We start from the raw sequence: 18160 nt of genomic DNA, 5'->3' as shown, positions 1-18160 counted from the left end.
GCCTTAGACTTTTGCACAGTACTGTATATATATTTTTCACTGCTGACCATCATCCCCTGAAACACAACAAATGTGTATTTGTTGTGTATTAAGTATTTTAAGAGATCAAACCAGAAAAGATACTGTCCACAAACACACACAACATTTTGAAAAAATTAGGATACAGAATTTGAAAGCTTTAACAGACTGGGAAAATAACTTTTAAATAGGTATGTATTAAAATAAAATTCCCCAGGGCAGAAAAACACAACCACTTTTAGGCGTTCTTTTAACATGCAATCAAATCTTTTTCAAATCTTCCTCTCCTACAGATCTGTTTCCTTCACAGTCACAGTGCATCTGAGAAATGATCTTCCCATCAAATATGCTTTGACGATCACCACCTTCTGAAAACTGCTAAAAATAAACACCTCTACCCTCTCTATTGCTTTAGTTTACTATGAAAAAAAATCAATATTAGTTTAACCTTATTGTGATTTTCCTCATGTGCCAGTCACCACTGAAACTTTTTTTTTATATTGTCAGTCTGGCTTTCACCACCAGATGGGGCATGAAACTATATTCTAGGGCAGTTGGAGTCAGATTGGTCTTTTTATTGACATGTCATTTACAAATCAGAAAATATTGAGAATATAAAAATAGTGATTTCAAATAAGAACATTATTAGTAGTTTTAGCTTTTATGTTCAAAACATTCTTGTGTTTTATTATATCTCAATTCAATGTAACAGATCATTTTAAACAAAACAGCCCAGATAGAAGGATATATTTAAAGAAAACCCTAAATTGTGCTATCATGGATTTTAGCAATGCAACATTACGTTCCAGTTAAAAAGCTTAATTTGCCATTACAACAGTTAACAGTATCAAAATTCAATACAACAGATGTTCCAGTGTAAAACCCTGTTTAATTTAAAATTACAAAAACTCTTTGGAAAACTATTATTTCATTACTTTATTATCTAGTCGTAACTTTAATTCTGTATAGAATTTTCTAAACTGTTAATTTTTTTGTTCTGTGTGCAATTTGGCGCTTTAACATTTATAAAAATAAAAGTATTAGATACACATTACAGTGCAAAAATCTCATTGTTCAGAAAATACATTTCACATTTGTTTTTTGTGCATAGGTTAAGTAAATCATTTAATTGTGCATAGCTTACGAAAAACCCAAAGCCAAAGAAAAAACAGATAGAGAAGCTTTGAACTGTATTATAGATGATTTATATTGCTGCATATATCTCACTAATTTTATTCACCGACTGACGTTCCTCATGGTTCGCAGATCATGGTCTCCACAACAAACTTGTTTTCAAAGTGACGAATCTTGTGACAGTTAAGAGCTTCACGCTTCTGCATGCCTGTGGGTAAAAAATGCAATGATCAGAAGTGTTGCAGCATGCAGTCTGTCAATCAACATTTGCTTTCTATCAAAACAACATGTTTTAAAGATAGGTGTCCACACGGATATGATGAAATATATGATAATATTAATATTCTTATACTTGTGTAGGTGTGTGTGTGTGTGTGTGTGGATTTACCCAGTATTGTGTCTCTGCGCTGCAGTCTGTACATGTCTTTGCCATTGCATAGGTTATTGATGTAAGGACCCAGTTCACTGGTGCTCTCCAACTTCTCCGTAACCAACATCTCTTCATGCACCATATAAGACTGAGGAAGATAGGTCCCTGCCTGCAAACATACACATAAAACAATGTGAAGAATGCATTTGTGGGAAAAAGCAAATGCAATACATGCAGTAACAATACATGCACTTCCTGCATTAATGTTGACCAGAAACTCTTGAAAGCTCTTGGGTGGCATGACGATCGAGGTGTTCAGAGTAATGATGTAGCACTTGTTCAGATCCAGATCCAGATATGCAGTCAGCATCTAAACACATTAAATCAAGCAGGGTTATTCGCTCAAAAAAATACAAAAGTACAGCAGCCAAGATAACGCAGTGTTTACAGCTACATCGATTTGAATCTAGCTCTGTTGCATCATGCTGCTCACTTGCACTACTGAAAAGTGTGAGGTTTCGAGAGAAAGTATCATGTTTCTTGTCTTGATGAGCATTATAAATGGACTGTCTAAACTATGATTGGTCTAAGTGTCTAAACCAATCCAGTCAAAAGACTTTAAGCCTTAGAATAAACAGAAAGGTACCGAAGCCTCTGCGTATCATTTCATCTGAAATACATGCGTGTGTCTGTGCTTTCTCACCTTACTGAAGTCATGCACGATATCAGCTGGGTCGCTCTCTCTGAACTCAGGGACTGGAACTCTAATAAATTCAACCTCATCATCCTCCATAAAGGTCACATTCTCTTCCATATACATCAGCTGCATATCATCATCCATCTCCTCGTTCATCTCATAATCTCCATCCATGTATCCCACCCTACAGTAAAATCTCTCCTGTGTGGTCAACAGAATGAAGTCAACATCAAGGTTTCTCACTGGTTAAACTAAACAACACTTAAAGCAACACTAAAGAGTTTTTGCTCTTTGCTCCCCCTACAGGTTGGAAGCGGAATTGTCCATTACCACTGTCATAAATAATTTAACCTACTGCAGCAAAGCTGGCTCTGATTGGATTGTAGATCAGCTGTAAAGCAAGTTTTTGTGGTTTTCACTCGAACTACAGGACCGCGACCTGATGGTTGGAAACTTCTGTAGTGCGGTTTTGGCCGATAGAGGGCTGCAAAGCGAAAGTGCCGTTCACCCGGTTTCGGGTGGATGAACGACTCAAACTTTTTTGAAAACGTTATTTTAAGGTTAAAAAACTCTTTAGTGTTGCTTTAACATTATGCTTATGGGAAATCAATTATTTGTTTTCTTTATAGCATGTAAGTGGCATGTAAGGGATAATGACTGTATAGGGAGAAAGATGTAATCGCAAAAAAAGAGGCCCCAACAGTGTGATCAGGACGCTAAGCAGAGGGTCTTGTACCACACTAAAGTGATAATAATTATCCCGCTTATTACACGCCTATTTATCTCATAAGTAAGGTAAGGAACATTAAATATTGATTGGAAATACATTATTTGCTTATTTTTAACGAATGCAAACCTGTTTACTTTGTTTTACGATAAGACAGGACATTCACACTGCAAAAAATGACTTTCTTACTTGGTATTTTTGTCTTGTTTTTAGTAGAAACATCCAAAAATTCTTAAATTAAGATGCTTTTTCTTGATGAGCAAAATGACCTAAGAAAATATGTCTAGTTTTATAATAAAAAATATACAATTTAAGTGAATTTGTCTTTTTTCTTAAACACTTAAAGCAACACTAAAGAGTTTTTGCTCTTTGCTCCCCCTACAGGTTAGAAGGGTAATTGTCCATTACCACTGTCGTAAATACTGCAGCATAGCTGGCTCTGATTGGATTGTAGGTCTGCTGTAAAGCAAGTTTTTGTAGTTTTCACCTGAACTACAGGACCGTGACCCGAAGGTTGGAAACTTCTTTAGTGCGGTTTTGGCCGATAGAGGGCTGCAAAGCGAATGTGAAAGTTTCGATTGGATGAACGACTGAAACTTTTTTGGAAACGTTATTTTAAGGTAAAAAAAACTCTTTAGTGTTGCTTTAATTCAAGCTAAATTTTCTCACCCCATTGTTTTTTTATTTTTCTTGCTTATTTTAAGCACAAATTCACTTAAATTGTATATTTTTGGTCTATAAACTAGCCTTATTTTCTTAGGTCATTTTGCTCATCAAGAAAATACATCCCGATTCAAGAATTTTTAGATATTTCCAATGAAAACAAGACAAAAATTCCAAGCAAGAGAGTCAGACATTTTTTGCAGTGCAAATGTCACAAACACACTATTTGGTTTAACCATTTCTAAATATAATGTCATATATGTTATTACATTTTTATATTTAATCTTTGTGTAATATTAAACTTTATATTTAATCTTTGTGTAATATTAAACTGTACCTGTCAAAATGATTTGCAGGCGTGGGTTATTAGTTTCAGGCGGTTGTTGTCTTATACAGAATAGCTTACTTTGCAAAGTCACGACTGGTCAATCAAGAATTTTACAGTTCCGTGTAATAAGTTTTTCAAGAAACAGAAGCAAAACCTGACACAGAATGAACTTCTAGGAAAAGATCTGTAACTTCTGCTTTCAGTACAGATTTTTTTTTAGAAACTTTTTTAACAGTTAGTGGGCAATAGTCACAAAAGTATAATAATCTTTTAAAAGCGACCTAGATGACTGCAAAGAAAACAAGTTCAAATGCTTTTTAATCACATCTTTCATGTGTCCTATCATGCTCTCAGTCTTTTACATTGCTGCTTGATGACTTTATACCACTCCTGAAGTTAGCTTTTGTTGTTGTTCACACTTGACACTTGACTCAAACGGTCACATTACATGAAGAAATGATGATTAAAGGCAAAACTGGAATGATCTCTTATACGTTTCCATGGCTGTATGTATGATTTGCTTTAGGATTTAGACAATAACTGATTTTGCTTGCGTTTCATGAATAAAGCTTTCAATATAATTCTCATAATGTAATGAATAAAATGAGTTTTAATGGATTAATATTGTTCATCAACTTAAAAAAAAAAAATGCATGGGGTGTTAAAAGTAAGCATATTCTGAAACATTATGGGGCAGTTTCCCGGACAGAGTTTAGATTAACCCAGGACAAGGACTTTTTTATATTAGGTTATTTAAGACGTTCTTACAAAAACATACCTTACAAAAAACACTAGGTGGGCATTTTAAGTCAAAACAATGTCACAGATATATGTTAAAATTAAACAGGACAATGTGTTTTTAAATAAAGTAGCTCAAACATGCATTTTAGGCTGGGACTAGGATAAACCATGCCTGGGAAATTGCCCCTATATAAGCATTATGGGGTGGTTTCCCGGAAAGGGATTAGACTAGTCCTAGACTAAAATAAATGTAAGAGCTGTCCAAACTGAAAACAACTTGTATTGACATATCTTAAAATACATCAGTGCCCTTTGTTTTGCCTTAAAATGCACACAAGTAATGTTTTTAGTAAGGCATGTTTGTTAAACCTAGATATATTTTCCAATTAAACTAAGGTCTAGTCCTGTTTTAAGATAATCCCTGTCCGGAAAACCACCTCTTAATCTCTCAATTAAACAACATAAAAGGCTCTTGACCTTGCATTTGTTATAGCCTTTTGTTAACTGTAATATTTAATTCCCACAATTTCTACGTATTGTGGCACTTCGGTTTTGTTCTCACAATGTCAGCTTAATGGCAATCATGCACAAGTAGGCTATTAAAATAAAATGTTTGCTTCTGCATATGGGGTTTAAAATGCTCTTCTTTTCTAATGTTTAAGGAATGAGATTTTGTTTCCAATATTAACAGTACAAGCAGATGTGTGTTTGTGTATGTGTGTTTGAATGCCTAGATGGACCGGCCATCTATCCAGTGTATACCATGTCTGTGCTTTGAAATGCTGGGTAAACCTCCAGACCGTCATGATCCTGCAAAGGGTAAGTTGGATTGATCAAAAATAATTGAATAAAAACTGAAAGTGTTAAGTTTTGTATATTTAAATAGACATAGGTAGTTTCCTGGACAGGGATTAGCTTAAGCCAGGACTAGGCCTTATTTATTTAAATATAACACGCCTTACTAAAAACATTACTTGTGTGCATTTTGGGGCAAAACAAAGGGCTCTGGTGTATTTTAAAGCAACACTAAAGAGTTTTTGCTCTTTGCTCCCCCTACAGGTTGGAAGCGGAATTGTCCATCACCACTGTCATAAATTAATTAGCCTACTGTAGCAAAGCTGGCTCTGATTGGATTGTAGGTCTGACGTAAATCAAGTTTTTGTAGTTTTCACTCGAACTACAGGACCGCGACCCGACGGTTGGAAACTTCTTTAGTGTGGTTTTGGCAGATAGAGGGCTGCAAAGCGAATGTGAAAGTGCCGTTCACCCTGTTTCGAGTGAATGAACGACTGAAACTTTTTTGGAAACGTTATTTTAAGGTAAAAAAAACTCTTTAGTGTTGCTTTAAGATATGTCTGTGCCAGTTGTTTTCAGTTTGGACAGCTCTTGGTCTAGGAAACTGCCCATAGTGCTTTAAATGTCTGAAAAATGCAGAAATGGTTTATTCAAATAAATAATTTGAGTTTAACTGTTGTTATGATTGTACTTGATTTATAACAAGGTTTATCACCTTCAAAGTTTTTTTTAAGTGCCTTGAGTTTTACTTATTTTGGATTACATGCACACATCTACAGATCAAATTTGGTTCTGACACTTCTATGGTTACTGTAACTGTCTTACCTCCTGCACATAGTACTTAAACAGGTAAGCTCCGCCCACCACTAAACCTGAGAGCACGAGAGCCAATCCCAGACAGAAGCACAAGCACCACACCCTAGACTGCTGATGCAGAAAAGCTGCTGCCTCTGGATCCTGAACAAACGACAATATTGTTACATAAAAATGTTACTGACAACTTTTTATATAGAGAGGACACACCTGAACTAACTGAAAACAATATATTTATAATTCAAGATTAACTAAAAGATCAGATTATGATCTGATTATACAGAGTAGATGAATCCATCTTTACTATATAAAAAACCCATGTGTGGGGTGGATGAGTGGAAATGAACAATGTGTTTGTTTGTTTGTGATCAAGAGAATGAGTCATCAACAAATAAACAATGCTTGAAACAAAAGATCAGGCCAACGTGTGGATTAAACAGAGAGGCAAAGCTACTTACACAACTAGAACATGAAAATATGAAAGTCACAATGAAACTGAAATTAAATGGAATATTGTGGGATTGATTTTTTTTACAAATGACTCATCTGTGGTCTTCATTATATTTTTAAAATTCATGTACCAGCCCTCATAATCTTTAATTTAAAAAACAAATCTTCTTCCCTCCTAGAAACAATCTCTCTACTTCCGGACACAAGGAATGGCGGGGTCCGGGAAAAGGTCGCAGCGATTAGCAAATATCAACACCACCCATCTTCCAACATTCCAATTAATTATTGATGGACAAATTCAAGTAGTCCTTATTTCTCATTTCAGAAGCCAATATGGTATATGTCGAACGTCACATGACCAAATCGGAAAACTGGGTTAGGGTTAGGACGTTACATGAATCACGTGACCGCGCGGCGGCGAGATCAAAGTGTTTCGTAACTCTCTCTTTATACGACTCTGGTAGCTCCTAAAGGCTTCATGTATAAAAACAGTACCGTATCAGAGTACAGAACCGGAAGCGATCTACTGTGTTTAACAGGAATGCGGAAGTAAGTTGCTCATATACCCTATTTATTCAAAATTATGTCACGACAGTCACGACGGGGGAAAATAAGACAATCGCTAATTCTGTTTCATTAGCCTCTTTCACACAGTAATTTCGGTAAATTTCCATGAATATACCAGTTAATGCACAAATATGCTGTTCACACACACGCAGTGACGTTCTGTATATTTACCATCATTCACACATCAGTACAAAATGCCGGCAAGAAAGCGGAAGTTACCTCTAAACTGCCACGCAATGAGCTCAGTGTTATATTTGTAAACAATGGCAGGTTATGACTTCATATCCACGGTCTGAATTTTGGTGTTTTCACATCTGTGGCATACGAAGTTGCTCATGACCAAACAATATTGCAATATAGGCGACGCCAAACTGAACCTGCGTCTTAAACAACAGTACTGTTTGCACATTAGGCTTACAAGGGGTGCTAAGGACATCAGCAATTCGGCAAATAGATGGTAAGCTGTTTTAAACAACTTTGCTAAAGAAATGTGCTCTACTTTAAAGCAGCGTGTGTGTGGAAACGTCCGTAAACAGTGCGGGTGTAAACGCGTCATCTGTATCAAAACGTTATGATTGCTCAGAAGCCGGTAATCTATATTTTTTTCACACATAGCGCTTACAGGTAAATTACTGGTAATCTTACAACCTCTCTTACTGGTAAATTGGCGGCACTGATTGCACAGGAAGGTTCTGTTCACACATGACCGGTTAACTGCAATTTACCAGTAAATTACCAGTAAGACTGTATGTGAGAAAGGGACTATTGTGACTATAACATAATAAAAATTCTGTACTAAGTTGGAAGAAGAGAGCTGACCTTTACCCAACCTACACCCTAAATGTGCAAACATATTTAAAACACTGTGAACAGATGCCAGATGTCATCTGCACTCTTAATAAAACCAGAGAGGATCGGATGATAGAAACGACTGCAAATGGTGAATGGCAGTTACTGTACGAGTACAAAACTATCTCTTTATCGCTTCTGGTGTCAAGTCATGGGGTTTTTGTTACACCCTGGTAACAAATTTGGCACAAGAAGAGGAAGATACAGCAGAAGTTACAGTTCAGGCCGCTTAAAACCTTTTATCAACTACAGTGTATAACACTTCCTTAACCAAACATGAAATGCTTACAGCTGCGCACACATAAAACGAAAGAGAAAGTTAAATCTATCAGATTCAGGAGCGGAACTTGACTATCAAAACAAACAAAGGCCAACGAGAGACACAGAAAGATACAGTGAGGAATATAAAGTAGGAGAGAGATGACACACAGTGACAGTGGAAGTATTCAGACTTGTTCATTATATTAGCACAAGTTTCTTGGATTCCTTGCAATTATGATATAACTGCACAGAGACAGGATTAACCTTAGTATTGTTTTAAGCAAAATATGACTTAATACACAACACACACAATTTCTGGAAATTTTCTTTGGTTTTGGAAAAGTCCCTTCAATTCCCATTAACTGTGTCTCAACATGTTGGTCCCCCCACACTCACAGTTTAAGTGATGTTGAAATTATGAAAGAGTCCCTAATTAAAAAACATGGCTACCCTCATCTCTGTGGAATAAGATTTTGTGACTTTTTGTAAATGATCGATCCAAACACACACAAAAGAACTGGGCTTGATTTGGTTGATTTCACACTCTTTGTGTTTGACCCCACAATGAAACTTAATGGGAAAGGCAATAAAATATGTTTTTTTTATATGTCAAATAAGATCTATAAATCTGGTATAAATCTGACAATTTCCAGACAGAAATGAAAGCCTGGTACTAGAGCACAAATGCAATGTGGAATATGGGGGTTAAGTTTCGTGGGGGATTAAATCTTTTATAGACCTGCCGCCATACCTAATATTTTAGACAGGCTGTTAGAGATGATTCTGTACTTTAGTTTTTCCTGTACAATTAGGCTTGTACATTATACATCTAGTTACAGGGTTCCCACACCTTTGTTAACTTAAAATTCAAGGACCTTTCAAGGACTTTCCAGGTCTAATACACTCAAATTCAAGGACTTCATGTGGGTACACATTTCAAGCGAGAGCAAGGTTACATTGTGTTACCTTTTAAGATACATTGTTACAGTACAGTTCCCTTTCAAGGAAACTCGCGCTGTGTCACTGCGGTAACACTTTAGGGACGCCTCCAAGGGTAAGTGAGCGATTGAATGTGTATATTATCAAATTCAAGCAATGGTGAGGCTTAACGACAAAAACAGGGTGACACGGGAGCCAGGAAGTATATTGCTATCTGAAATATTGCCAAAGACACCGTTACAGGGACGCAGGAAGTATGGAAAGGGAAACGCAGCGCCTCGTTCCCTTCTCAGAAAACAACAGTTACATACGTAATCCGAGACATTTTCATTTGTCAAACACAACTATGCAAAAAAGCATTTTGGTATGAATCGACATTCGCATACAGAAGAAATAAGCATTTAAAGCGAACAGTTTAGCACGTGTGCTTAAAAAGTCTAAATTTTTATGATATTATCCTACACTACACAGGAAATAATATGTATATTTTCAAAAACTTCCCAGGGCCATTATACATATATGTTTTTCATCCACCTATTTTTTTACAAGTAAAGCTTTAAGCTGTTTTTGAAATTTGTAAGGTCATTTAAAGAAATGTGCCGCACTGTAAATTACAGCAAATTCTCATTTATATTAAACTTCACAAGTAAACAAACAAAACAAACAAACAAACAAACAAACAAACAAACAAACAGACAGAATGTGGCACACAGAGCTCTGTATATCTGGTTTAGAAAACACTTTTATGTAGGCTATAGACCTACAATGCAAGAAGTAAATAACTCTGGTCCAGAAACACTTCTTGTTTCAGTTTGTAGCCGTTTTCTTTATTTCACATATATCTTAAAGATGTTTGTTTAACTTTTTGATTCAGTTCTATATGTTTTGTTGATTGTTTTTCATCCCAACGTTTATGTAGTGTTTAAAAAAACGAAACATGAAGTGCTTCTGAACCAGTGTTGTTTAGATCTTGCAAAAGGCAGGTTTACATCTTACAGCATCAACATAACTATATGTGTATTAACCCTGAAGAAAATTAACCATGGTTTTATTATTAAAGGTGTTTGGTTAAAGGGGCACAATACTTTAAGATGTCAAATAAATCTTTGGTGTCCCCAGAGCACATATGTGAATTTTTTGCTCAAAATACCATATAGATAATGTATTATAGCATGTTAAAAATAACCACTTTGAAGGTGTGTGCAAAAATGTGCCGTTTTGGGTCTGTCCTTTAAAATGCAAATGAGCGGATGAAGTGCAAACACTGATCACATTGATGCTGGTTTGTTGCAATTAAAACTCAATTGTGCTATGAATTTTTTTTCTCTCTCTCTTTTTATCAGCACTAAATGGCAGTGCTGTGGTTGGATAGTGCAGATTAAGGGGTGGTATTATTATAATAAGAGCTCCTTATGACATCATAAGGAGAGCCACATTTCAACGACCTATTTTTTCATGTGCTTGTAGAGAATGGCTTACCAAAACTAAGTTACTGGGTTGATCTTTTTCACATTTTCTAGGTTGATAGAACCACTGGGGACCCAATCATAGCACTTAAACATGGAAAAAGTTAGATTTTCATGCCATTACCCCTTTAATAAAATCCCAACGATTGGTTTTGACCATGTTTTACGCAACCATCATGTGTTGAAAAAACAAATCAGCATTATTATTATTATTATTATTTTGAGTGTATGTTACTATAATGATACAAAATTTCAGGTTGCTGTAAAGACCGTAGCAGGTTTTACCATAGTATGGTAAGACATTTTAACAACACTATGGTAAGCAAAGATTTGGTAAATCGGGCTAGTTAAAATTTGTTTTGGTCAAATCTGGCTGAATATTAACTGCTATTACAATAAAAGTGTTAAAAGTGTCTTAAACTAAAATCTGAACGTTTCTAACCTTAGTTGGAACGCGAAAAGTTTTTAATATATATAAAATATCAATAACATTTTGATAATAATGATTGAATTATATGAGTTTAAATGTATACTGAAAAGAATGACAAAAGCGCTGTGCTGTCAGCCATTATACAACAGTTTCAGTTCTCAAAACTGATCAAAGTCTTTTCTTGATCTACAGACTTCAACTGCACAAACAACTGCTTCTCCGCTACGCTATACTTCTTTTAATATAACAATGTACACACAAACATGTATATTCAAAGGTAAACCTTATAAGAAGTTAAAATACTATGCAGATTTTACAATATTAAACCCTGTTTACGCAGTTCTATTAAAGGCGTGAACAAAGCTTAATAACAACAGTAAAGTTACCTGAACAGGAATGAGACTTTCACTGTCCTTTTTTGGATCCTTTTGAGCGAGAGCCGTGTTAAAAGACACTTTGACCATGTTGAAATATTTCTATGTAGCTATTCAGGTGAAAACTAAAGTAGAGACAGCACAAATATGGTCGTTTCGTTTCCTGATCGCGGCAGCAATGTTGTTGTGACGCACTCTCACTGGCTGCGTTCGACTTCATGCGCCGCTGCAAGATCCGACAGGAGGATGACGTCAAGGTCCCTCTATGGGATGTCAGTTATGGAGGCGTCGCTAAATGTAAATTTCAGGGTGCGAACTTATTATCTTTTACTAGGAACCTTAACTCTACTTGGACACTATGTTTACATCTAGCAACTCCAAAGCCATTAAAATTATGTCACTGTGCCGTTTATATGATATTTCCTGGTTTTATAACCTGCAAAACCCCTGGCATTGTTTATGTATGTTCTCAGTAATGTAATAAAACAAATTCTTGAGGCGTCGCATGAAGTTGAATAAGCATACAGCCTCTAGTGATCAGTACAACAAATCAACACTCAAACACCTGGAAAAGAAGTTTTTTAACAAATGTTTTTCCAAAGACGTAGAAATTACTAGTAAAAAACTATAAAACTTATAAACTATAACCTTTTTTTACGTTGTGTCCTATTTCATATTCATAATATTATGCCTTACCACACACACACACACACACACACACACACGCACGCACGCACGCACGCACCCACTCACCCACGAATAATATGTACAGGCCATAGATTTAAAGAAATTGTGCTTTGGTATTCTTATTAGGTTTTTATTTGGTAAATACCAGTGAAGTGTCCTTATAAGTTCGTTGTCATGATATTTCACTATGTTGGTGTGATCAAACTTTCAGTTTTTTTAATGTTTAGGCGCTGCACAGACTGTTCCGAGTATGACATCCGCGAAAGTACCGCGAGAGGTATTCCATTACTTTTAGATCTCGCTGTACTTTGATGTCATTTGCTTAGCGATCTGCGCAACAACATGGCGCCACCTGCTGGTGAAAACATTGTGAAAGCAACAAGGTCTCAGTCCAAACATTTTACACTTTTTATTAAATCATTGCAAAGGTTTTTCTAAAAGTATGTTTTTAAGAAAAATGAATCATATAACTTAGTTAAGCCATTATATAAAAGTGCATTCTGTGTTTTTAGTTTTATTTAGGGCAAACAGATCATTTAAACTCTAGCTCTCCTTAAAATTATGCACATGTTTGTCATTAATCTGTCTATAAACAAGAAGTAGGCAAAATGGTAGTGTTATCAGTCAGAAAGAAGAATGTTTTATGAACTTTAAAAAATAAAACTCACCCGATTTCACCTAACCATATGACACTGGTGGTCATTTGTAATCAACTCCCCCTGGTGGTGAACAATCGGATTTTCGAAACAGTTAGTTATGACGTAATGAAGCCTCGTTTGCTAAATTCACGTGACTTGGTCATTTTGAAACATGCTCCGAACCACTGATTCGAAGCAAAATATTTACTAATGTTTCGAGGCTTCATAAAGCAGCGCTTCGAAATCGGCCATCTAGTGAGACGTGGTCCTTCAGCCAAAGGAGTCGCTGTTCTCTGAGTCGCGCCTGTTTTTATTTCTTACGCATGCGCAAATGAGACGAACACGAACAGTCATGGCGGCGGCAGAGAAACCTACGAAAGAAAAGCTGTTGTCCACTCTGGATGATATGGAAGTTTTATCCAGGTTTGTTTTAATATGTTCTGCACATTTAGAGAAAGATAATTATGACGTTATTAGAGGACAGCTGTAAGCATGAATATATTAAATGTATCATATGTTTAATGTTTTCTTAATGGTACATCAATTCTATAGTACCCCTGCTACTAATAATGGTAATAACAACCAGCCCTCAAGTCTAGAGCTGTAATTATTAATACACCTCAGCGCTGGTTTTATCACATTTTTATTATACATGTTTACTCTTTTAATGCAGAGAGCTTATAGAGATGCTGGCACTGACCAGGACACAGAAACTGCCTCAACCTGGAGAGGACACACAGGTGAGAGAGACAGTTTACACTCAATCTCACACAACACACCCACTATGCACTTAAATCTTTCAGTGGGATTCATCAGCCCAGCTTTATTTGGCAAATGATATGTAATCAAAAGTACAAAACGAATGACTGATTTGACTGAAACCTCAGACAGAAGCATGCACTGATCTATCTATCGTAAATGTAGGGTAAATTCAGGTAAATCTGAGCATTGACATTGAGTTGCCTGACAAATAGTGTCCCAATTTACACTATAAAATACTATCTGTTTTAATATAACTATATTAAATTAGCATAGCCATGTTCAATTATTAAATGTCTATGAATTGCACTCTTAACAACTATTTGGCAATTCTGAAAGCAGATTTTGGAGCTCTTGGTACAGCGAGACAAAGAGTTTCAGGAGTTAATGCAGACGGCGGTAGAACAGGGCCGAGTGCACCAGGAGATGCAAACACTGGAGAAAGAGGTTGAGAAGAGAGACAGTGACATTCAACAGCTCCAGAAACAACTCAAAGAGGCAGAACACATACTGGTGAGTCACATCAGAAAACAGTACATATTTCTTATTATCTGTTTGTTGTTTTGAATTGTTTTGCACTTAGCAATCACAATATTTAAATACTTTTAGCTTGAATGAGGTTTTTAGAAAACCTGTGTGCTGCTTTAAACATTACTTAATTATAATTTAGGATATAATGTACATATATGACCTAGTACTTATGTACTGTATCAATCTGCAAAAATACCATAGTATTGCGAATTTGCAAGCAGTAACTTGTGAAGAACGTTGCAAATGCATTTTAATTATGTCAAACTTTTGTAACACTATATATATATATTTTTTAATTAAAACAAGCATGTTGCCCCTTCATCTACAGGCCACTGCTGTCTATCAAGCCAAAGAGAAACTGAAGTCTATTGAAAAGGCCAGAAAAGGTATAATAGGTCGCATACACACAAAAGGGTTATGTTTACGTCATTGTTTACTTCATAGACCCATCACATTGTCAAATAGATACTGTTGTTTTCAATAAATAATTAAGTTACAATTCCATTTTGTATCTCTTCTTTATGCATGGCCCTGTGTTTTGTTTTCATAAGGGAGTATCTCTTCAGAGGAAATCATTAAGTATGCTCACAGGATCAGTGCCAGTAATGCAGTGTGTGCTCCTCTAAACTGGGTCCCAGGTAAGCAAGCACTTCTATCTGCATTTTGTTCATTTTTTCCCCTATCCTGTTGTCAGACTTGTTTTTTTTTTGTCTGACATCTGCTTTTCGCAGTGAAACACTGCACATTGTGCTGATTAGCATGTTGTGTCTGGTTGTATTTGAAAGGTCTTTTGTTAATATGTTTGTGTGTGTTTGTGTAGGTGACCCTCGCAGGCCGTACCCGACTGACCTCGAGATGCGCAGTGGGATGCTTGGTCACATGAGCAACATGTCAACCAATGGGGTGAATGGACACCTGCCAGGAGACGCATTGGCTGCTGGGAGATTACCAGGTTTACACTTTTGTTCATATGTCTTTCAGTGGTTGATTTATCACTCACATTCTCTAAGCCAGTTTTGGCCAATATGGTCCTAATATATATATCACTAAATAATTGGGGACTGTAATGTGCGTTTCTGTTTAATTACAAATTAATGGCCACTTTGCGTTTTTTTTTTATGTGTTTTTTTTTTTGTAATTTCCATTTCCATCTTTCTTTCCCCTTTCAGATGTTCTAACCCCTCAGTATCCTTGGCAGTCTACTGATGTTTCCATGGGGATTCTGCCTCCTCACCATGGCAACGATTTTGGCCTAGAGCCACCTGGTCATAACAAAGAAAATGAGGATGATGTCGAGGCCATGTCAACAGATTCCTCCAGCAGCAGCAGTGACTCAGATTGAATGTGTGTGTATGCGGTTTGTCTGAACAGAAAGAAAGGAAACTCCAGTGTCCAAAATAATTGAACTTGTCTCTTTGATTCTAGAGATGGTAAAATGCCTTGAGATGGACCAAACCTACAATGGTCATCTCTTCGCCCTTTTCTATGTTTTGGGCCTTTGAACAATTCTAAAAAAAAAATCAAACGCCTTTAAACCTCATTTGTTTGTATCATTTTAAGTCCTGCTGGCCTCATAAATGCCGTTTAGATGTTGCGTGGAGTGTGACAGTATGACGGGCTGCATAAATATGTAATCTAATGGACCGTGATGTTGAAATGATCCAAACATCTGGTTTATACAGCTGGAATATAAATTGTAATGTAAATAGCTCTTGACTTTGTAAATAAAAAAACTTTTTTAGATGATGGTTTTCTTTACATTTTTACTTCTAACGGCACTTACAGCTATATAGCAAGGTACTTTGTTTAAATGATGAGTGATTTTTTTTAAATATACAGTGGCCTGAAAATACTTGTTGCTTGGTGTATGATCATCTTAAATTTTTACATTTTGTTCAGCACAATCTAGACACATTATAAACTATTTAAGAAGCCTGTCATGCAGCTTAGTCATGCTTTGAATAAGTTTTAGTTATTGTTTCAACTAAATGTATCCTCCAAACAGAGATCTGACTCAGTTTCCCACTTTTAAATCACATCTTTGATTTATACAATGCAAGATTACTATAGTGAGCATTATGTTGTCTAAATGTATGCTTTGGCCATTTTAATCAAATTTAAAATTCATCTGGATTAAGCCCATGGCATTTGTGTTGCAAGCACAATGCTCTACCAACTGAACTGAACTATATCTGTAATATTTCTATTTTGTGAACTTCCTTTGTCTTTATCAGGAATAATACCATGAATATAATAATATGATGTCACCATACAACATTATTATGAGACAGATTTTTGTAATAGCATGTAGGCTCAAATCCAGCCTATTGATCTACAAGCATTGGAGTGCTTAAGATTTGATCCACTGATATTTCTGGCGTCCAGATTGTCCACCAGATGGTGCATTAACACTGCATCACTATTACATTGTAATTACATGCTGACATTTAACAACCAGGCACGTCTTGTCTTACAATTAAGTTTTCCTAACTTTTAAAATGATTCTACCAAATTTAATAAGAGTAGGATCCTAAAATCTTAAACAAAATCCCTTTTCTTAACCATTTTGTCAGTAAATCTCTCTTCTTTATACTCTGCTCAGTTTGTTGGTTCACATGATCAAATACATAAGGAATGTAAATAATAGTGTTGTAGTCAAGACCACCTAAACCGAGACCAAGTCATGACCAAGACCAAGACAGTACGAGACCGAGACAAGACCAAGACTTAAAGGGTCGAGACCAAGTCGAGACAGGCCGAGACCAAGTCAAGACCAGTGCAAGTGACTGCATAAAAACACTTATGATAAAATGTGAAATATGCATATGATTAGGGACTTCTTTTCTGTGTGTGTGTGTGTGTGTGTGCGTGCGTGCGTGCGTGCGTGTGTGCCATCAGAGAAATTGATAAAATAATCAAAGGCATTGCAGATATGTGGGAATTTATCTTTGTCTATAAGCACATAAAAGTGAACAAACACTGAAGAGCTGAAATCAACTTAACCATTTATTCTGAACTGTCTTTTCATGGCTTGCCATCCACTTAACACAAAGCAGGTGTTTTTAGTTATAAAATTAGAAAAATTGTCGTTGGGAGAAACTTAAACAATGCTTAAACAATGCCAACATCATATGCCAAACCAGAATAAACTGCATAAAATTAATGATAATAAATAAATTTGTGATGTGCCATCAGTTGTGGTCTTGACCGGTCTTGAAATAAAATTCCGAGTCCTCTTTGTCTGAGACCGAGACGAGACATAGTAAAAAAGCGGTCGATTCCAAGACGAGACCAAGACCTTTAAAAAGTGGTCTTGTCTCGAGACCGGTCTTGAGAACTACAACACTAGTAAATAAATTGTAATTCATCATATTAAAAACAACGCATTGACTATCTTTAAAATACAAACACTTATGCTCAGTATGTCTTTGTTTCATTTTGTTGTTCTCTTTGTTTCTCATCCTTTATTTTGTTTCAGTCTTGAGTCTTTAAATGTTCTGGTTTTGGTCATAACCACAAATAATAGGAAATCTTGGAAACCAGCCCATAATCTAATTATTAGCACATAAATCCAAATCTCACATAAAAGACTTGGGACATTTGTTTCTCAGCTGCTGGGTTACTGACATCTCACATTTTAATGAGACCCTCTGTGATCTGAGAATCATTATCTTGAATGCACAGTATGATGGAAGTATACAAGATTTGTTTATCTTAAATATCCTAAATATTTTACGATATGTGTTTAAAGTAAAACATCAAATGTCATTTTTAAAATTTGTTTGATTTAAATTTAAATGTTCATATAAATTATTTTTTTATTAATTTGGGTGGCTCAGTGGGTAACCCTGCTGGTTTGGGAGTCTTTCTGTAAGAAGTTTGCATGTTTTCCCTGTTCAGCTCCGGTTTCCTCTCACAGTCCA

General features: G+C 35.9%; 2 protein-coding genes across 3 annotated transcripts; one reads left to right on the top strand and one right to left on the bottom strand.

Moving 5' to 3' along the window:
- Nucleotides 1–572: 572 nt before the first annotated feature.
- itm2bb (integral membrane protein 2Bb) lies at nucleotides 573–11844 on the bottom strand. 2 transcript variants are annotated; one of them, XM_055215722.2, is made up of 7 exons: nucleotides 11635–11843; nucleotides 6299–6430; nucleotides 5441–5488; nucleotides 2226–2420; nucleotides 1782–1892; nucleotides 1541–1691; nucleotides 573–1360 (listed from the first exon to the last, which is right to left on the bottom strand). In XM_055215722.2, the coding sequence occupies exons 1-7, from the start codon at nucleotides 11710–11712 to the stop codon at nucleotides 1272–1274; spliced, it is 804 nt and encodes a 267-aa protein (XP_055071697.2). In that variant the 5' UTR covers nucleotides 11713–11843; the 3' UTR covers nucleotides 573–1271. The 2 variants fall into 2 exon arrangements, with proteins under 2 accessions (XP_055071697.2, XP_055071698.2); XM_055215723.2 differs by lacking the exon at nucleotides 5441–5488 and having other exon boundaries at nucleotides 11635–11844.
- Nucleotides 11845–13205: 1361 nt separating this feature from the next.
- Nucleotides 13206–15976, top strand: med4 (mediator complex subunit 4). Its single transcript, XM_055215725.2, has 7 exons — nucleotides 13206–13370; nucleotides 13621–13687; nucleotides 14049–14219; nucleotides 14566–14623; nucleotides 14789–14875; nucleotides 15058–15189; nucleotides 15407–15976. Exons 1-7 carry the CDS (start codon nucleotides 13279–13281, stop codon nucleotides 15577–15579), a joined length of 780 nt encoding a protein of 259 aa, XP_055071700.1. The 5' UTR covers nucleotides 13206–13278; the 3' UTR covers nucleotides 15580–15976.
- Nucleotides 15977–18160: the final 2184 nt, after the last annotated feature.

The sequence above is a fragment of the Misgurnus anguillicaudatus genome, chromosome 17 (genome assembly GCF_027580225.2).
Source record: "Misgurnus anguillicaudatus chromosome 17, ASM2758022v2, whole genome shotgun sequence".
NCBI classification, from domain to species: domain Eukaryota; kingdom Metazoa; phylum Chordata; class Actinopteri; order Cypriniformes; family Cobitidae; genus Misgurnus; species Misgurnus anguillicaudatus.
This window is presented reverse-complemented; position numbering and strand designations above follow the sequence as displayed.